At 41.2% G+C, this 22,006-nt stretch overlaps 1 protein-coding gene across 2 annotated transcripts in view; it reads left to right on the top strand.

The window, feature by feature from the left end:
- Positions 1 to 22,006, top strand: part of LOC132197749 (DE-cadherin) — a 48,056-nt gene that overhangs the window by 5,906 nt on the left and 20,144 nt on the right. The window contains exon 2 of one of the 2 annotated variants that reach the window (XM_059621269.1): positions 7,541 to 7,588. The exons of the other annotated variant lie outside the window; for it this stretch is intronic. Within the exon in view, the coding sequence (XP_059477252.1) occupies positions 7,541 to 7,588 (48 nt within the window). The remainder of the gene's footprint in view (positions 1 to 7,540; positions 7,589 to 22,006) is intronic. 2 annotated transcript variants of the gene reach the window in all.

Genomic DNA, 22,006 nt, shown 5'->3' with positions numbered 1-22,006 from the left:
CATTCGCATGCTCGCGACCCTGCGAGTAATGATATGCAAGAGCTGTATAAAAAATAAACTAACGCGGATCGATCAGTGCACGGCAGGCGAATTAAGCCTTTATAACACCTTTCCGTGCTGGGTGAGATTTCTTTTCTCGTTTATAATAATTGCCACATACCACGAAAATAGCACCTTGTTTGTTCGAAAGGAAAAACAAACAGGAAATTTTATTCCCCATGACAGACGCGTGGTGTGAGCAAGAGCTATTTTTATAAAATTGCGAAAGTTTTCACGCACCGGGATATAAAAGTTTTGCATATTTCATCCATTATTTATCCCACTAAATTGGGGAACAAAAAAAAATTATGATGATAAATATTCAAAATAAAATAGAATTGCAATTTTGTCTTAAAATAGCAATAAATAAAAAGTAATAATTTTTTCAAAGAAAGAAATTACTGGTCCAATATAAAATGACTTAAATGACGTTTTATAATTTCTCCTTGTTTGGTTCAGCATGAATTGAGTATTGTTCGCTTCCATACACGATCATTGTATGATTCGCCGTCAAACAATACGCACGGAATAATGTGGAATGAGCGATTCACGTCACGGACAGGTCGCTGCAACGTCGGAGAGATGAATGCGACACGCGGGATTAAAAGCGATTCATCGGGCGATGCTGCTGGCCGGCCGGAAGTGGACCAATCCCGCGTGCATGCTCGTTTATCCCTTTCATTCAACTCGTCACCAAGCAGTGGCCGCATGAATAATATTATAGGTCCTAAAAAAAACATAAGTATACGTAGTCATGCAGGTTTGTGTCACGGTAGCCGCCTACGTTTGGGGATTAATAATTCAATTCCTGCTAACGAGCGCGGGCATAAAAAGGCGCCACCCACGGAATGAACGAATCACTGCCGTGTGCACAGAGAATGAAAAAATGAGAGATTCGTGACCGATAAAAATAATGTGCTTGGCGTAAAGTTAACGAGAAATTGGTCTGCTGGGCGACGAAATTTGTTATACCACCGGAAGAAAGCTTTGTTAGACTCAACAAAAGGTGATATTTTTAATTCAAGCAGAGAATTGTGATTAAAATATGACATCAAAGTCTGGAAAATAAAATGCTACATAGTTTTTCTATGAATAAATTTATTTTCATGAAATTTATATGGAATTTTCTTTTTTTTTCAATTAAATTTTGGCAAAGATTGAATTTCGTACAAGGAAAGTGGTGTCTCCAATCTGGTCACGTGAAATTGATCCTCTCGGCGTTCAATCTGCTCGCTTTTGGGGTTGTGTCTCTCTTTTACGGTTACTTTTGATTGCCGATCGATTTCTAGAGCGCGGGCACGTCTGCCGCGGCGAAACAATAGCGCAGAAAATGAGTCATTACCCGAGAGGAAAGAACGTGCTGGCAGAAAGTTTGTATGTGTGTCCAGGGCCGGGTAATTTGGCCGGCTATTATTTGAGCCGGTTGGTTAATCACGTTTTTTGTTTCGCGCCCCACGCCGCTGAGGGATCGCTTTTCAAACTTACTTAGTTGGGTGCACGACTTTGATTAAGTGCAAAAGTGCGCGAGAAACTCGAGCTGAAGAGGGTGACAAGAAGCAAAACCACTCCTTTTCCGCAGCCAGCAATAAGAAGTGCCAACTTTGGTCTCTTGGCGACTTTTTCGCGCGTCGCCGCTTTTTTCGCCCATTGACTGTTGACTGAATGCGGCTTTGATGCGAATAAAGTCGCGGTGAAATAAAATAAGCAGGCCGTAAACTCGGGCGACACTTTTTGATGAACGGCGACAGATAATAAATCACATTATCCGCTGTAAAAACTCCATTAGCCGCTTTAATGGAACGAAATTTAATTACCGGCCGGCCAGCCGAACGATGTAGTTTTATTTCCCCGAGGTTGATAAGCCGCATGTTGGTTATGCGGAATTTCGGAAAACAAAGCTCTTGAATTCGGGACGAATAATGGAACCGGACTATTTTATTAATGCCCTAACTCTCTCGCCCATAATATAAAACTCGGGCACAATGGGTGCCAACATACCTTTTATTTATATTCGAGCAACAGCCTTTTCACGTGCAAGCAATACACGTCTGATTTCAAATCACAGTCGTAATTTTTTTATAACTTGTGCAGTCTAATCTGGATTATTAAAGCGAGTTCTCACTAAAAATGTTCAGGTTGTTTTGAAGAAAAGGAATAAAAAATAAATTTGTCTCTAAACTTTTTTCTTTGGAAAAATGTATATAAATTAAAACAAAAATTGATCGCTGCTTGCAATTTCATGAATTAGTCTATTCTTTCCTACTTATTTTCTCTTTTCCGGCCGACGTTTGTGGTGAGATTTCTTTTGCTCTTTTCAGCAGTCTTTATACTTATATAAGTAGCCAGATTATGTAATTCAATCGGGTGTAATGAGGTTATCATTGAATAGGGTGGTGCGGTGGTTTTGTGCGTTCTTTTCTTCGTGTCCGCCCGCAGACTGCAGATCTGCTTTTCCAAACGCATCTTCTCTTTTTTTGCCTCTCCTGAAACCTGATGCTATTATTGAGTTGAATAGAGCATGAGTGTAACCTGTGGCGCGAATAAAAAAATGAAATATACAAACGCGAGAGAAAGAATGAAAGGAATCGCGCGGCTGACAAAAAATATTATTATAAAAAAACTCGGGCACAATGAAAAAAGGAAAGGGGATGCTCATTTTTTGAAGAGAGGTGGGCGGGCGTCGCATTCAGAGCTGTGCACTTTTCCTTTATTTATTGTGCGGTTTAGAATGTGGAAAGATATCATTTGAGAAGGCCTTTTTATTTGGCATGAGATATAATTTTTTTTCAGCCATTCAAACCTAAATAAAATTTTATTGTAGAAGTGAGTAAAAATCGTTTTATAATCTTTCTGTATCATTTCATTAACTCCACTAAAATTATGCTAATTCTTATCTTTATTTTAAAAATACGCTTGCATTATTTATGGATAACGCTGAGTTTAGTAAGGTAATTGAATATAATAATTACTGATTATCCCTCTCCCTCTGAAATTAAACAGCCGGGGGATGAATGAAAAGCAGATTTCGCCACCGATATCGGTTACGGCTTGGCTGAATAATGAAGTGGCAATATTTTTCGCGTTGGCAGAAAGTAAATTCATGTGGCGCATCTAACAGCTGTTGGCCAATTGTTTCCCGGGGCACAAAGGACGGGGGTGCGTAAGAACGAGCCGCTCGGCTGGCTGCGGCTATTCAACGTGCTCGACCCTCGATCGGCCGCACTAGTGTACCCATAATCGGCTACAATAATATCCCATTCATTGTAGCATTATTAAAGTGTTATTGTGCTCTGGGTGCTCGCAGCTGCAACTCCTAGTTCTCTGTGGACCGTTCGTTCAAGCTGACAAGCCTAAAAAGAATAGAAAAATGTGTCCTTTAGAGTGAGAATTATTGGTTATTGAAATTGTCAAGTTATCTATTTTTAATTCGATACCCCCTGTCAAAATTTGTACTAATTTAAAAAAAAAGTAAAAAATATTGAAGAGTTTTGCGGAGTATTGAATTGTTTATATTAAGAGATTTGTCTACTAACTTTCTGCGGGCGATCGGCCTTTAAATTTGATGGGCGACGGCCAAGAAAGCGGCGATACACTCGCAACTTTACAACTACCAATATTTCGCCGGCCAAATACGTGCTGTTTACTACTGCAATTTTATAAATCTCGCTATAGTGGCCGGTGTCGGTCGTTTATTGATGGGCCCATCCACGGAAAAGCGATTGCGAAGAAAGAAAACTAGAAGGAACGTTTGTGCGATGGCCTTAGATATAATTTTTATTCGACCAACTTTTAGAGCCTGCCAGTTACGTGTGTGCGACGAGGAACCCTAGCCAAGGAAGGGTAATTGGCAATGCGACACCCGGGGCGCTGCATTAAAACTGACCCTTATTTATGAGGTGAACTCCCTTAATTTATATATTCGGGCGGGCTGAATCGTGTCGATAAATAATTCCTGCGCACTCTGACGCAAAATGAAAAATGGCCCAATTTCGGGTGCCGCAATTAATTTCCAACTTTTCTATTTTCAGCGCGCGGCGAAATCGAGTTTTGCGCGTCAGAAAAATATAAAATATTGCTTGTTGAGAGGGCACGTCATTCAAAGTGGCTCTCGGAAAAACAGGATCAATATCCAATCGCACATCTCTCGTTGCTTTTTCTCTTTCAATCAAAAAAGCCCTTCTTTTGACATAGCAAGATTGCGCATTTGCAGAAAAGCTTCGTGAGAAACGGACGCCCGCTGCTGGATTTTGCAGTATTTTTATTTTATTTTTTAATTAACTCGCTCGTTTGTTCGAATGCAAATGAGAGAGATTTCCTTCTCTTATCCTGCGCCAGTTTATTCGCAAATAAAATAAAAATCCCTCAGGTATAGAGTTAGTTGATGAGGAAATTATTTTCAGTCATTAATTCCTAAGTAAGCTGAAGCGTGCTGCGGAAAATCCATCGCGACGCTATCTGATGTGTGCATTAAAAGCAAAAACCGCGCGGCTTATGAAAAAAAGTAAATTCCGCTGAAAAGTTTTAATCCGACGGCTGCCGCGCGCCAATCGATGATACACACCAAAGAGGGAGTTCGAAAAGCAGAGGAAATTTACGAACACCCTTCAGCGAATTTAATAACAAACACGCATTCTTCTCGGGGGGCGCCAAAGTCGGCGTGTTTGCAAAAAGGATTGTTTAGTGCCAGCCAGCCCGGCTAGCTTGTTTGCACTTGCAGGCTCGTTTTGAATGCCATTTTGTCACTTTGAAATATGACCACAATATAAGCACCGCCGAGAGAGACCTACCAATTCAACGTGCCCTCCATTATTTTTGCACCCGCGCGAACAATAACGAGCGCCGCTTTTTATTTAAAAAATAAATAAAATGCTCTCACACTTTTTAAAATTGCCACCGGTGGAATTGATGCGCTCCGTCGGTGCTGCCGCACCAACCAACACACACTTTTGTCGGCGGCGTCCGCAGTGGAGCCGGATAATTTACAAAGTGTCAATCTCGGCGGGCATTAATCTTGCGCGCGGAAAATCGGCATTCGCAAAACCGAGAGAGGCGCTTTTTATCTGCGGCAAGACCCGCCGAAGACGTCGTTTTGATTGAAAGTAGGATTGGAAAGGAACTTTGCACCCTTCCGACTCTGAACAATTTTGCTCTCTTATCAAAATGGGATGCCAAAATTGGCATATAAATACAAAGTGTTGCCCATCAATAAAGCATAAAAAATAAAATTTAAATTTTCCTATAGATTTTTGTTTTAAATTTTGCACGCTGTCTTCAAGTCAGTACTTGACTCAATTTTGAATCTTGATTGGATTTTCAAAGTATTCAGAGCTACCAACTTGTCTTCTGATTTGTTGGCGCCACAAAGCATCAAACCCTTGTCTAAATGCGGCCGCGGGCCAAATTTCAAGAGCCTCCCAACAAAACTCCTCGTGGAAACAATTCTCGGTTTCTCAGCAGCAGCAAATAGATTCGCTACTTAGCAACTAGTTAACTTGGAGGCAGAGAGAGACTCTCAAGACGCATTATATAATTTCTCTGTGCAATTCCCTCGCTTTGATCGTCAGCGCGTGAAGACGCGAGTGAGCGCAAATCGAGTTGCGAGCGCGTGATTTAAGTGAAAAAGCAGCGGCACTCGCGTGACAAAGAGAGTGAATAAACCGGTGTTGACATTTATTCAGCTCATTTCTCAGTCAGAGGACGAAAATCCTCCGACTCTGCGCTTCATTGAAACGCTTCCACAGTAGAACTCTCGACGATTTTTTGTCCGCCTTTGAAAAGGTGCAAAAATATTCCTCTTTGATGTGACAAAATTTATGGCCTCTCCCCCACCCGCCCTTTCCTGCTCCATGAGCGAGGCGAAAAAAATAGAGAATGCCATTCTTCGTGGAAAGAAAGAATTGTTGAGGCGTACATTCCTCCCCAGATAAATTTTCCCCGGCGAAAAAGTATTCTTCTTGTGTCGAATTTAATGGCCGCAAACTGCAGGGGTCGCTCGCTCGCCTGTTCACGAATTTGTTCTTGAGGTTTCAAATATTTACCGGTCAAATTGGCTACGCCTCGCTTCACATTTACTTTCCTCGCTAGTTTCCTCAGAACTTTGTGTCTGTGTATTTATTTGCCTAGAAATTTTTGCCTCATTTCTTGTTTGTCTTGGCACCAAGATCAACAGTCTTAACTAATTCAAATTGTAGCCAATCAGTATTATTCGCCTCCGCAGCTTTCTCGTTTTTCCACCGCGGTCGCGCTTGTTTCTTTCTTCCACCCCGCTAACTAGAGCCAGAGTGCCTTTCTTTCTTTATGTGCGTCTCGGTAAATAAATACATAATGGATTTTGTGAGCGCAGTTTTAAGCAACGGTATGTTAAGTGCTCTCTCCCTTCCATTCCGTAATTGCCTTAACTAGGCTCAACAGCCTGCGCGGCATTCCGCCTCTTATGGAGATTTATAATTGTCGTCTCAAAATAAACCTCTTGAAAAATCATCCCGAGTGCTGCTAGAAAATAAAAACTCCCCGACTGCAAGGCTGCTGATAAACTCAAATGCGTGCAGTGTAAAAGCCCTGAAATATTTTTATCCCCTAGCACGTTTAGGGTAAAGATAAATAGCACGCCAGTTGTTGTCCTTCAGATGATTTTTTCCCATTTTAAGGTTGTTTTCGTAATTAGGGATTTGTTTTGGCGGGAGTGACACTGCGGAAAACAAATGGGCCTCGTTTTTCGCATCCACGGCGCCTTCATTTAATTAATGAAGCTCGTTAGAATTGAATTTATTGCGCTAAGTGTTGTTATTGGAGCTTAATTAGGGCTATGCAAAATTATATAGAGCTTGTATAAATTCCAACGGCCACGCAAGCCAAGAGAAAAGCTTTTATGCGCCAGGCAAGCAGCTCGGAATAGAATTTCAAAGTGTGCAAAAGTGGGCGGCCTGCTGGCTATGAAACAAAATCAAAAAAGATTCTTTTTCCGCCAAACTTTGAAAGCCTTTTCATTGAGCTTTCATTTCATTTGCACAGGAGCCGCAGTTTGCTTTTCCGTGGTAATGTATTTGCATGCTTAATTGGATTTAAATATACAGAGTGCAGTTTTTATTCTAAAGGTCAACTCGGTGCAGCTCTGTTTTGCTGCGCCAAAGTCAGTCTTAATCTACCCTTTTTTGCATGAGCACGTTTAATTTAATTGAAATCAAGTGCAGCGGCGAGTAGGTCAGTCCGTCCGCGCCTGTTAGTTAGTCGGTGACGTGAAAAAAAGAGTGCGAGTGAGTTGTGGAGATGAGGGCTGCTCTTTGTTGCGGCGCGCACAAGGATTTCGCTCTGTCTCTCTTTTTCGTCGGGAGATCATTTAACAGCGATAATATGCATAAAAGAAGATATCACTCGCTCGTTGTTTATTTTTGGACAAAGCCGTCCTTTGCTCTCTTCAAATTATTTTTTCTTCCTTGTCTCTTTCCAAAATGAACAACAGAGGACACCATAATTTTTTAATTTTCAATTTCTATTGTTCCAGGTGAGAAAACCAACTTTTTGGATGAACAATCTGACGGGGAAAATACCGGTAGGATTGAAATTTCCTTCTATAACTTTGAAATGTGGTTGTAAAAGGAAGCAGTCGAGAGGAAAATTTACATTCGTCTTGGTGCCGTGCGGGCGCACAAGAATAATCAGCCGCTCTTACTACTAATAAAATTATTTATTGTTGGCAATGGCAGACGGTCAAGAACCCTTTCTCTGCTCACTGCAACTTTTGAAACCGCAAAGGCGGAGGCGTTCCGACTGCTGCAAATCCACAAGTAAACGAAAGCAAAAGAACACACAGACGTAATCGCTTGCTGGCCGCCTTCCCTCTCCTCCCTCTCCTCGTCCTGCTCAATTAGAATACATGCTCACAGTTGAAAAGACAGACCGATGTGCTCTGGTAAGTGCATTTGGCAAAGGAAGAGCCGAGAATAGCCGAAGCATGAGCGAGCGGTCTTTCATTATATTATACTCTTCCTGCAGCCCGCATGGTTTCGCAAGCGGCGGTCCCAGGGTATTGACCTGAGGCCTTGAATCGTACCTTAGTGAGAAAACGAAAGAGAGGAGAGAGGAAAATCAAACTGGTTGCTTGCCTCTTTCTTGCCTGCACGACTTTGAGTATAAAATCTGATGCACTTTCAGACTGGTTTACTTTTTGCATTCAATTGAAACACAACTGAGGATGTAATAATTATACATTTGAAGCTAATTGCTAGCAGTATTGTTAAAAAAAGTTGATCAGAAAATCGTGGAAAATTTGTATATTTTCCCAAAGTTACTCAGATAGAAAATATTTTCCATCCTATTTTTGACAGAAATTTGTATGTTCTTGTTTTTCTGTTCATTATATATCCCATTTTCTCTAACCAAATGTAATCTATGCATTTTGATCTTGAGCACTGAGAAGGCTCAAAATTGCAGGGTTTAATCGGTTTTCCTTCCTGCCTCGTCGTCCTCTCCGTGCGAATATCAACTGTCTCAAACTCCTTTATTTGCCAAAATTCAAGAGGCCTCTCTCTCTCGGAGCGCAGATTATTAGAAGGCGGCGAGTTCGGCGGCGTCGCTCCTTTAATTATTAGTCCGGTCTAATGTGCTGCTTAATCGCACCCCGCTTTGCGTCGCCGCGCCCGATTAACCCTCTCCTAAAGTTAAAGGAAATTCGCTCTTGCGCCGTTCTATTATTAAGAAAAAACAAAGCTCGCAAAATAATAATTTTTTTTATAATAAATTCACTTACAGGAGAAATTGCGTCGGAAATTGAAAATTGATGAAAAAGCGGCTTGAAATTTGAGAGCAAAACGTGACATGGTTTCGGATGGGGTTACTGCACGTCTTGCAAGTCTTGAGCGGCGTCACTCTCTTTCCTGAAGCGCCGGGAGAGTGAAAGGGTTCCTCGTCAGATTAATGAGGGCGCCGGGCGGCAAACTGAGTTCATTATTTTGACGTTTTCCAGATTTAATTTGACGCTCACACTAATCTTGAGAGTCAAAGGATTGTCACTGCTGACTAAGTAAGCTCTGAATTATCACCTCCGCCTCTAATACTGCGACTAGGGGGAAAATTTATTGCTCTTGTAATTTGTTCAACTGCCTTCATTTCCACTCTCTCGGAGGGAAAATGATTTTTCTGCAGGAAAGCTTGTAACAATTTCCATCTAAATGCAAACACGGCGGAAACAATCCACAGCATTTGATATTTAATCCCACGACACATGTTTTCAAGAGAGCAATTTAGCAACATTCATCTCGTAGTGCCTTTCAAAATAAATTGCACGCCTTAAATTTATTTCGGTGTAATTTCAAAGTGCAAATGGATTTCCTAAAATCCACCCCTTGTTGCGAAGCGCGTGCAACAAAGGGGTGTGGGGATGCTGCCACCGGTCCATCCGCCCATAAATCAGGGGTTAATCACAAAATTGCTAATTCATATTCAGAGCGACGGGCAATTATTGTCGTTGAACGACGCAGAAATTGGAGCCACACGCACAAAAGCAGACGCTGCTGCTGACTTTCCATTTCATATTCGGTGAGTCAGATTGCAAACAATAACTAGTTATGCGCGCCCGCCACCCCCTACCAGCAGCAGCCTCCCCTGCGGTTAGTTAAAAGGCAATTGCATAGGGTGGTTCAACCCCTCTAGCATCTTCGGTCCAAAGAGAAGAGAGCGCACGCGAGCAGGAAGTATTTGAAAATTTAGCGCCCCTCGCTAATCTGCATGTCAATGCATTCCATCAAGTCGTTTGTTTGTCTTTCTCAGGCCGGCTACGTGATGTTGCTGGTCGGGCAGTGCGCGAAAACGCGGTCGTGCGCTTACGAGAGCCGCCGCAGGAAAAACAAACATTTGCACGCACGCCTCTGTGCCTTAGTGTTTGCCGTCGGAAAAGAGGAATTCGCAGAAGTGTGTAGGCCGCGCTGAAAGTGGACAACAATCGGTTTTGTTACAGCTTAACCGTCACAAATGCAGAAATCCTGGTGAAAGCCTTGAAAGATCAAAAGGATTTTCGATATAAATACAAAGCTTAATGCGAGATTTTTTTAAGTTGCAAAAATGCATAAAAAATAAAGGAATTATTTTCCGTCAATATATTTTTTATTTTTTTGTTTTAAATTTCTTGCTTGATTTTTAATTTAAAGTGCGTTAGAAATATTAAATTAACTAGAAATACATTTAATGAGGTCTTGATAGATTGAATTATTCTTTTATGCTTTTATTTTTAAAGCAAAACTTCAAGCTAGTTAATTTTTTTTTTTTTATAAAACCCCACTAAAGAAAAAGTTAATAAAAACTAATAAAAATATTATTATAAAAAACTCATAGTGAACAAAGACACTTGAACACTCAATTCTCAATACGGTTTTTACACGGCCCTACTTCCCTCGTGTTAGCCGGAGGGTTGTTTCGCCCCCTTTTAATAGCTTGCAGATTCCTCAAGCGCGATTTCTTTGCTTTTTGAAAATTATACGCACACAAAGAGTACAAATAAAAGCGGTTTCGCATCAAGGGTCGCTCTTGCATTGCTGCTGGAGGTGCATTCGTTTTTTTCTCCCGCAAGTCGGATTATGTTATGTATTCTAAACGGGAGGGATGCACTCAGTCGTTTGCTCCAAGAAGGGTGCGCGACGACGACGACGGGTAGGAGGAAACGCTCATGTAATCTAATTACGCTGCGAAAACCGGCAGGCCCGTCCGTGTTGTTATTTATGAATAGCATTATTATCGCGGCGGTCTTTTATCTCAACGACCCCTTTCAAATTTCATTCATTCAGACCGACACACAAGCGCTTTAATATTTACGAGAATTCCGAGGAAAGTCTACGGCTTTTTAATTTTTCATCTGCTTCCCTTTTCATCAGAGAAATTGCTTTCGTTCTCGCGCGGGCTCTTGAATTCTTTCTCTTCCCAGACAAAAAAAAGAAAAGATTCGCGCGCAGTTGGATTTTATTTTATGACAATAAAGATCCGGCTGCAATAAAAGCAGTCAAGGCAGCCAAGCGATTAGTGTTGGAGGGCGTGGCCGCAGAGTCGCAAAATGCAATCAGCGGGCAATTTGCATAGGGGAGCAATAAAAGCCGCCGGTGTGCTGTTGCAGTCAGAAAATTGTGATCCTGTTTGCGTCTATATCATACAAGCCGTCATCTGCTCTTCCAGCACGCATTGTTTTAATCCTCGCGCGCGCCGCGTGTTCCAAATTTATAATCTCGTCATCATCGAGCCGGGGTGCGAATCATAATGCTCGCTCGGGAGGTGCGGAAATTTGCAGAGGCGTTGAAGCGAAAGGGGATTGACGCACTTTGCGATATTGGAGACCAACTTTGTGAGTGGCTTTACCGCAGAGCTGAAGTTGGAGATTTATTAAAATACAAGTTAATAAGCATTCACAAAGTTATTGCTTACATTGGACTCAAACTTAAAAAATATCATTATATTTTCTATAACAAATGCCAAAAAATAAAAGTTAAAGGGTTTTGTTAGAACTTGTACTCAAATGAGTTTGAAAAAAAGCATATTATACGTAAAGGCCGAGTCTTGCAAAGAGTGGGTATTAAATATGTGACTTTTCAGTCATCCAATTTTAATGCCAAAACAACTTTTGATAATTTTTATTTTATGTACAAAAGTCAATTTAGAGTTATAGAGCGAATTCCCCAGAGCATTTTACACTTTAATGATAAAAATACATCCCAGGGCTTTTCTTTTCGCAAAAAGCGCCGTTTTAAAATGCAAAGAAGACCGAAGCTAGCTCGCCGAAAATTTTTCGAGAAAGCCCCAGGGTGTCTGCCGCATGCTCATGCTGCTCTTGCTGTGGCACATGTAAAATATAGATTTTGCCGAGGCCCAATGTTTTTGTAATAAAGCCGATTTTTAATTAACGGTGGCGCGGCATGGCTCTCCCGGCAGCACTCGCTCGCTCGCCGGCTCACGCACTCGCTTCTTGTTAAATATTCAATTAAGATCATGCCTCGGCGTATTAAAAAAAGCTTCACGCGCCGCAGAGGAAGGATTATTTTCTGGCGGACAGAGTGAAATTATGATTAAAAATATGCGCTCTTGCAGGGACAAGGCGTGCGTCGTTAGAATGGAAGAAAAGAAAGGAGGAAAATCACTCCGGCAGACGCTCTCGTATCTCATCCACTCCAATTGAAGCTCGTTAAGACTGATTTGTTCCTCCTATTTATTATTTTGGGCGGCTTGGAGGAGCAACGCCAGCAGCGTGCGCGAGAGAGATGCGAACCAAATAAGAGTCTCATCAGCGTAGCTCCGCGCCACGGGGAACTGTTTTGAAAGTGAAATGATCTTTTTGCGTGCGAATCTCAATGGAGTCTCTCTGCTGCCTGAAATTGTAAAACAAGCCAGGTGCTTATATTATCAGCAAAGGTGAATAAAAAAAGGAATAAATTTTAAAATTTTTTATCAAAAAATAATTCTATAAATAAACATTTAAAAAAAATCAAAATATATTTTTTTATGATTTCTCTTTACTCTTGAATTTTTCGTTATTTTTTAATTCAACCCTATAAAAACATGGCCATCGCAGCAGTATAAACATTTGTTACCAATCAAGAGCAGGCAGACAAAAAAATCAAATCGCTATCGTTTTGCAACACGACTCGCTCGCCTTGTTAAACAATCTTGAAGATAAGTGAACGACGTCGGCGCCATATGCGGCACTTCGCTCACATTGATTGGCGGAGATGGAAAGCACACACGGAATTTTTTTCTTTCTGTTATTTTATTTCGAAAGAGAGTAAAAACAAGCACGAGAATCGCGAATATGGGCTTTTAAGAAGTGCGGCGCACGATCAACTGCCGGCAGAGAATCGTTTTCGAATATGTTCGCTACACACATGGCAGAAGAAGTTTTTCCTTCTTTTTCGTCTTTCGTTATTGATCAGCCCATTCAATTTCAGTGTCATTTCGCAGACATCGCAGAGCTAGGGCATGTTACGCCATTAGCCAGCCGCTCTCGTGCAATCGCAAGACAATTTCCTCGTTCCAACGCACGTTTTACATTCAATTCAGCAAAGTAGAAAGAGTCTAATATAGCTCAGCGCAAAGGATGTGAAGTGAAAAATCAAAAGTATTTCCCAACTCTTTGTGAGAATTAATTTAAAAAAAATGGATACTTTTTTCTATGCCTTTTTCCAACTTGTGAATAGACGCGTAAATGAGTGCACTTGGAAATTGCTGGACCTTGTTTATTCAAAGAAGTACCCAAGTCATCAGAGAGCACTACTTTTCCGTTTCCTAATTCTTAAGTGCTGCGTCTGATTCAAAGAGCGTCTGATTGAACGTCACTCAGGAGGAAAGAATAAATCTGTTGGTGCACAAAAGGTGCCCTTCTCTCTGTGATTCACGCCTGTTGAACAAGCCATGGGGTTCGTTCGTCGCGGGGACGACAATTTAATGGGCAGCGCGACGTTAAGCACATAATAATAAATAATGATGAGCGAGCAGCCTTTTCTTCCCTGCTGCATGCTCTGCACGTCCAGCCTGTCTTTTCGCCTCTCTTGTTTAACTGCTCGTCCGTCATATTCTCCTCGTTCGTTTCCCCCTGTGCTGTACACTACGGGAGAGCGTGTTTCAGGTAGCAACACAGGTAGCTCCCTGAGCCCCTCCCCTCCGAAAGTCACGCACTCGGGCATGGAGAGCCGTCGTCTGGCAGGCCATCTCGTTCAAGGCCAAGCCACTCGCGCGCCCGCGAGAAGATGAAGAAGCATCACAACGGACGGAATAGCCCGCGGAGAACGCCGGTCTATCGCGGTGTGCGTGGAGAACCGAAAAAAGAAAGAAATTATCGATGAGAAACGGTTTGCGTGTTTTGAAGAATTTGGCGCGTTTCCGGCCAACTGCAGGAATTTGCTTGTAAAAAAGGATCGACTTTTAGGAAGAACAAGGTTTTTTATAGGTTATTGGCAATGAAGTCCCTAAAAGAAACCACCAGTGATGAAAATTAATTATATTGTGGTGACTGAAACAGAGTTCGACTTGAAGCTGGTTTGGGCAGTTTCTCTAAATGGAAGCTAGTTTCCCGCCCAAAAATCCCTACACTAATGGAGGCAAGACGCCCAACCGACGCTTTGTTTTTACTGGCTTTATCTGAGGAAATTGCCCCCAACGGAGAGCGGTGAATGGAGTCGTTAAAATTAGGTGTTGAAGGACTCAATGGGCCGATGAAGGACTAACACAATCATTTTATATAGAACCTATTTTACAGCTGCACATACCTCGCTTGAATTCCAATTTAAAGAATTTCAGAGCAAGTTATCCTAAAAAGTATCAATTTTGTATTAAATTTTTTGATTGTAAGAAGTTTCAGAACCTTTTTGAATGTAACCTTGTTATGATTGTTCAAGGAGAACATTGTGTTCCGTATCAAATTAGGGATGGTCCGGAAACTACATGGCAAATTCATCCCCCATTGCAACAAGTTCCCGCAGGCAAAGTTCAGCTATTACGAGTCCAAAGTATTAGGTAATTCGCAACGTATAGTTTTGTCGGCGGCTGCCCCGAGGGGGTGGCCCTTCAATTATTGACCACTTTTAGCGCCAACGTTCTGCCCTTGCTCATCTTGGCACGGTAATCACGAGTCTGTCGGACGGACTGTGAAGTAATTTCATTACAGTCGTCGCTACATGAATATGCACATGCCTCTCGCCGCTCTCCACTGGTATCAATTACGGTTATTACGCTAGTCGACCGACCATCGGACCGACCAATTCTCTCTCTCTATGCCGAGCGGGCGATATTCATAAATCACGCCGTGAGCGCGCGCGCGCGAGAGAGATGCAATTCGAGGCGAAATTATTATTGTTTCACGCCCAACTGGGGAATTCATCCAGCAGCAGCCAAACCACTTTTCACTGCGGAAAAATGTGTATTTGCGTCGGCCGGCTTTCTGGCACCGCCGAGAGTGAGTGAGCTTTGCGGTTGGGCAAACGCACCAATCGGCCAAAATTAGCAAGAGTGCCCGAGGAAACTGGACCAAAATTTGATTCAACCAAAAATGTCGTTAAAATAAAATAAAACAACGTTATATGCAGCAGGGGAAAATAATATATTGTTATATAATGTTAGAAATGTAGTTGTTTTATAATTTGAAATTTTTTTATCTGTGCGCTACATTTTTCGATTTTTTTAATATTATTGTTTTTCAATTAATGTTTATTTTTCATGTAAGAATAGACAATTTTTTAAAAAAATGCAAATTATCTGGCGAAAAAAAAAACAATTTTGTACTTTGGCACAGGTAATGTAGTCTGAAATTGTAAAACGAGTAAGGTGCTTCCAAGTGCTTATTTTATTACCAAAGGTCAATCAAACAAGAAATGAATAAAATTCAAATAATTCGCTTTCAAATAATAATTCTTAAAATAAACATTTAAAAGATCCAGAATTTTTATGTTTCTCTTTACTCTCGAATTTATTCGATATTTCTAATTCAACAGTATTTTATTTTTTATTAATAGTTTTTAATTCAATTAATGTTTACTTTTCATGAAAAGAAAACAATTTTATAAAAAAAAAAACTGCAAATTAACTGGCGAAAAACAAATTTGTGCTTTTGCACATGTACATTTAAATTAAACGCTTAATTTGGTTTACTTTCCAGGTAAAAGTAATTGGAGGATCATGTAGATGAGCGTGTTCTAAATCGGAATGAATGCCAGAGAGGTCTTGCTCATTTTTTTTTCCGGCCGTAATCTGAATCAAGCCGCCGAGCACATGCTAGGTGGCAGTGATGAATCACTCGCTGGATGAAACATGGACGTGCCCGAGCCGAGTAAATAGCCGCCCAGTATGGGCTTTTTATTGAGCAGGAAAATCGCTCCACATTGAAAGCCGTGGACGTGACGCCAGTCGCTAGGTATGCGTGGTGTAGCGCGAATTATCTCCCAGCCAGAGAGTTATTTCCTGCGATTCTGCTTGCGCAAGAAAAGATGCTCTCGAGAGTTGCTTGTTTGCCCTGCCGGCTTTTATCTTATCAGCGAGTGGGTAGGACCGACGAGCAAAGAGAAGGGAGATTTGTCACAGCCCGCGTTCATTCAGCCTCTCTAGTTCGCAAGCTGAATGCAAATTTTGCCGCTAATTGGCAAATTTCGCCGTATTTTCTGCCAAGTACATTTTCCCAAAAGAAAGGCCCGACGAATTTACATTTCGTTCGCCTCCGTCGCACACAGATTGAATTAATACATTACGAAATGAAACAAAAACAAACGGTGGGATGGGCTGCTTTTTGTGTTCATGTATATTATTTTTTTAATTCGTTTGGATCCTCCCTTTGAATCATGCTGGTCTGTACACGTAAAAATAATTGCCTCCGATGCGAAGTAGGAAAGCAGCTTCTTCTTGGCTGAGGTAATTACCTCTTTCCGGAAGCGAGCGCAGGCGAATTCCCACACCCACCGGGAGCGACATGAGCAGAAAACAGAGCGAGCGGCTTTTTAATTCTCTTTTGTTTCACTTTTCCAAAATGGACAGCGTCTGGTCCCATCGCCAGGGAGCCGTAATTCATGAATTTTAAATCACCTCGTCCGTCCTCTGCGCCGCTAAAATAAACAATGTACTTTCGCAAAAAAAAATGCCGTGCGCAAAAGGCTATGAGGAAATTTTTTGAAATAAATGGAGTTGCCTTAAAAGTGCGTATAAATTGTAATAAAAAAACCCATCACTTTATCTCATTTGAGGAGATCCCAAATCAATTCTGCCATCGTCAAAAATATTACCTTTTTCAATAGAAAATCATAGAAAATAATCTGTTAGCAAATTGAAATTATTGAAGCATAAATTAATTGTTTTGTCAGTTTATTTTCCTATTGAGAATTGAAACTGAAAACTTGTTAAAATGTTCAACTAATTATTCGAATTTCTCCCTTATTTATTTATTAAAAACAAAATGTGTTGTTAAATGCTCATGCATTTAAATAATGTTTTCGCCCACAAAGCCATTTCAAAATTTGCATTATCCGCATGGCCAGTTTAAAAGCGTGCTTTTACGGTCGCTAATAGCACACCGGCGATTGCAAACAGTGAATTGCACGCGTCGACAATCGACCGCTCAAATGAACATAATCGCGTGTTTGATAACAACACGATGATGCCAGCCCTCGAAAAGGCAAAGGGGGATGAAATGGCCGGAACAAGTGGCGCAATCAAATTGAATAAAAGCAACTCTCGCCATGCTTTGCTTCTCAAGTGGAGCGGCAAAATTTGAGCCATCTGCGGTCGATTCGTGATTAGCCGGCCCATTGTACTCCCGTAGTTTTTAAATGATAATAAAAAGTGAGCGAAAATAGGGGTGCAGCGCATCAACCCTTACACTTGACCCTCTGCGTGCATCGGCCATCTGCTGCAACAGTTGCAATTGAAATTTTCGTGTCAAGTGTAGAAACAAAACTACTCTCATTTTGATTTGTCGTCGGACAGTCCTGTCGCCGGCGGTGATAACTTTGAAATGTCGTCAAGTGCCGCGGGACCGGTTTTGTTTCCAGCCTTTTTTATTCCACTCCACTCTGCACACAAGCCGCGGTCGTGTTGTACTTTGTTTTATGGTCTCGCTCCTCGTCCGAACGTGGTTTGTTTGCGGCCGCGACCTTTTGCGCTGACCCTTCGCTAGCGCCGCCTCTCTCGAAACCAGAGCCTTTAATTGTTTTCACGCATTGTTGCCCGCCGAAATTAATTCAGTGCTGCCTGCGTGCTCTCAATTAAACGCACTTTTTGTCCCTTGTCGCTTTTCCGACGTAATTTCGCGTGAAATTATGAATTTACCGCAACGCCGAGACTCACTGTTGCGCCAAGTATTCAAAATTTATGAAATGCTGGCAAAATGTTGTTAAGTTTTTTTTTTTATAACTTTTAAACAAGCACGAACTACAAGAGGCATAAAATTATTTACCATTTTCCCCGGAATCGAGAAATGAAATACTTAATTTTTTTCCTATTATATCACGCAATTTTTAATTTATTATTTGACTAAAACTGGCTTTTTAATAAAAAAAAACTTATTATCGTTTCCTAAAAACTTTCCTGTATGAGGCATTATGTAAAATATAAGTACTAAACAAACTAGAAATTCTCTCTCCCCTTTTCATTTTAGCTCTAGCGTCATATTACGATAAGATGGAGGCGCGCAAAACGCGTTTAGTAAACATACGTAGCGGCGTTTTCCACTGCAGATCAGTCGGTCGTTGGAGCCAAAGGCTTTTCGGGCTGATCGTAAAATAATAAAATAATGACTCGCGAGAGAGTGAGAGAGAGAGATCGATTCGCCGACAGTATACTCACAAAGCCGCGCGTAATATTGGCGTGCATTATGATCAGATCGAGCTAGACCACTTCTTCACAGCTGCAAAACGCCGGCCTAATAAAGTTGTAAGTGAGCGGCGCGCGTAAGCCGTGTTTTCAACGGCATTCCTGATCGAAAATCGAAACCGGCGGCCTCTGATCATTACCACGCGAACACCCCTCTGGCCTTGCTAATTTTGATCAGAGCCTACGCAAATCCGGGTAGTTTGGGGTACCAATATTCTGTCAACACATTAATTGTGTATTTCTGAACTATGCGTTTAAATTTGAGGATTTTAAATATTTTGATAATAATTGGATATTTTCTATTAGAGATGCAGGTTAAAATAGTCTCAACTCAAATGAAGCAAATATTAAATGAATCAAAGTAATATGTGTGACTAAATTTTCTTTCAAAATAATAAAAATAATAATTATTAATAATAAATTTTAAACAATAATATTTTCCATTAACTTTACTATAATATATTATTGTTATTTGTTATAAATTACTTATTTAATTTTCATATTAGCTAAATATTAAATTTGATCCATTAAATTTAACTATAAATATTTTAAAAACTTGGTTATTTTCGCATTGAAAAAATTTTCGACAAGAAAAAAGAAAAAGAAAAGATATTAATTATAAATAAAAATTAAAATAAAACAAATTGCTTCCCCCAAAATTTAGAAAATAATCAAATCGAAAAGTCACTTTTGCACATTTTATTTTAAACGGTGCTCATCAAGCAGTTAATTAATCGCTACAAGCAATTAACTTTGCCCATCAGTGTACTGCATTTGCATGTTCACTGTGGTACATAATATGGGATGATGATGGCCCAGATTTGCGCCACTTCGTGCTTAGAGCCCCAGTGGAGGCGTCCCTGTGGCCGTGCCGAGCGCATTATTACGCATTCATATAATCGGGCACGCTCAGGAAGTGCCACACACGCGCGTCGGGCAATTATTCAGCGAGTTTGATCGCAAAGCCTCAAATAGGTTGCGAACGCGGCTCATTAATTGCGCTCGTCGCCGTTACGGTTATCATTATCGTCGTCATCAGATCGCGGCCTGCATAAATTAATTATTGAAAAAGCGATGCACCGAAACCAGCGATTTTGCAGCGGGGCGTGTCAGTTTCTCGCCGCCTTTCTTCTCTTGCGAGTGTCTCGGGCGAATCAAATAAATGTGATGACTTGTGATAAAAAAGCAGCCGTAAAAAAGAAAGGCAGCAGCAAATAGAAGCGGCCGCACGCAGTCATCTATTCATGAGCCGCTGCTTTTTCGCCACACGCTCCTCTTTCCCGAGACCATTTTTTCTCCAGCAGCTCTCGGGATCCGCAGGCGAAAATCTTTGGCAGACCGTTTCTTTTCCGCTGGCCGCGTGCGGACATGAAAATTTGTTAAAGTGCACATATAAAAAACCGTGTGTTCTCCTCTCGTTTATGTTTATTTTGGGTGGGGGAAAAAAACGAGACACCAAAATGCTGCTGCAACGAACAAGGAAGCACAGGCAAAAAAAAAATGCCAAATCAGGGATTGTTCCATATTTTATTTTTATAAAAATAATTCGGTTTTTCTTTGGGTGAAAACAAAGCCCAATTATTTCCTGAGCAGGAAAAAAATTCAAAAAGATAGTTTTTTTTTTTAGTTTTAAAAAGATTTTTGGCATTTTTTCTGTTTTTATTTTTCAAGTTTAAATTAAAAGCCAAGACAATAGTACTATTACTCCTATAATTGTAAAATAAAATAATTTTATTTTAACCCCCCTTTAAACTTCACATTTTTATTTATTTTTATAATTTGATTTATTGCATGAGATAATTTAAAACTATGTTCTTTATCTCACTGCATCTCATGATTTTAAATTATAGTCTGTGAGACTTTAGTGGACAAATTCCGAAAGGCGGAAAGGGAGTGGAATCTTCTGCGGCCGGTTGTTGTCGCTTCGAAATTTGATTGCTGATAAGGAAGACGAATCAGTGCTGTGTTGAATTTATGCGGTCCTGACACAGAAAATTTGATTCCGAGGACAGATACTGAGAGAGCAAACACTACAGGGGTGGCTCATTTGGTTTTTTGGGTCCCCGGGGGCCTTTATTTCTTTCGCTCTCTCTCGTCGCTCGCTCTGATATTAAATCTGCAATTACACGCGGCGCTTTTTGTCACGTCAGCTGAATTTCCAAGCAGAGCAATATAATATGTATGCGAGTGAGTGTGCAAAGCACAAAACAGACGAGAGCTTTGTTTCTTTGGCCTCGCGCGCTCACAAAGGCAGCATTTTCTATTTTTATGCTAATTCAAGTGCAAGCCGCGCAGCAGCACAGAACCCGTTCGTTCTCTGCCACAATTTCTCTCCACGACATTTCTCGTTCTTCTTTTCAAATTATTAATCCGTGATTTTTCAATTCGTTCGCCAAAATGAAATGAAAATTGCTCGGCGTTTATAAAAATTCTGCTTATGAAGGGAAAAATGAATCGGTGGATTGGATTATTCGAGTGAAATCAGGCACCACTTCTCCCAATTAACCCGATCTGGATGCTGAAAATGAACGCATCAAAAGCGGGATGTAGCGAATCGCGCACAGATTTTATCTCTGCGCTGTTTCCAGCATGTCACGAGCTCTCGAATAAATTCGCTTCGCCCGATAATCTCTGCGGCCCGATCGAGCGTCATTTTTTTCCCGGCGCAGCACGAGGGTGGATTCGCCCGGCCGCACAGAAAGGGGTGAAAAAACAGCATTGTGTTGTGCGTTGATTAAACGGCATTGTGCCCTGATGATTTTTATCTTCACGCTGGCAAGACACGTTCGGCACAACAGATGATCAACACAACGAGGTCAAAAGATGCAAAAAAAAACCGTCATGTAAATAAATTATTTTCCCCCCGAGTCTGCTCTACATTAAATGTAAATATCAATCTCGAATGCACTTGTTCCCAACGGTCTTGACACCTGAAAAAATATGAATCTCCTTTTTATTATCACCTTTGTTCAATGCGAGCGTCTCGAGAACAACCTTTTCAGGGGTAGGCTGCTGGCAGGTGGCGTCTTCCCCTCCCTCCCTCCTTCCCTCCCCTCCTGCGAGGACAGGTGTTCGTCTCTTCCTTGCTCATCCTCATCAGAAACCCCTACCTGCGCATGTGATTTTCGTTTTTTGCGGCTCGCTCCCCCGCGTGGGAACAAAACACAGACGCCTAACAATAGACCCAATTTTTCAATGCATCTTTTGCACTTTACGATGCTCTCTCCTCGCTCAAGTGAAGGAATTTTGGAAACTTTTTGGCCTCTTTATGGCATCAGCGGAGGCTCTTATTTTTCCTGTGAACAAACTTTGCTTCTGCAGAGGAAAATTTATTTATTTTCAAGCAGGATAATGCGTCCTATCTAGCGGGGAGTTTTAAATATTTTCACACCCTTGTCCTGCTCAAAAATTAAGCTTCTTTCCAACAGCTTTGCCGGGGTTCCTCCGACTTAGTATCAATTAATTAATTAGTTTCTGGCTGCATAAAACGTATGATAATTCCGACCGAGTGTGAGCTGCCGCTGTTCGTTTGGGCCTCGGGCTTTAATTAATTACTCGGTGCTGCGAGAAGTCTGCTGGTTGGCGGGTGATTTAGCGCCTTGGCTGCTGCCTTTATTACCGGCAGGTCGCATAATAATATTTATTGTGC

Source organism: Neocloeon triangulifer, unplaced genomic scaffold, assembly GCF_031216515.1.
Source record: "Neocloeon triangulifer isolate White Clay Creek 2 clone unplaced genomic scaffold, ASM3121651v1 ptg000012l, whole genome shotgun sequence".
NCBI classification, from domain to species: Eukaryota; Metazoa; Arthropoda; class Insecta; order Ephemeroptera; family Baetidae; genus Neocloeon; species Neocloeon triangulifer.
Note: the sequence above shows the minus strand (reverse complement) of the source record. Positions and strands in the feature narration are given on the sequence as shown.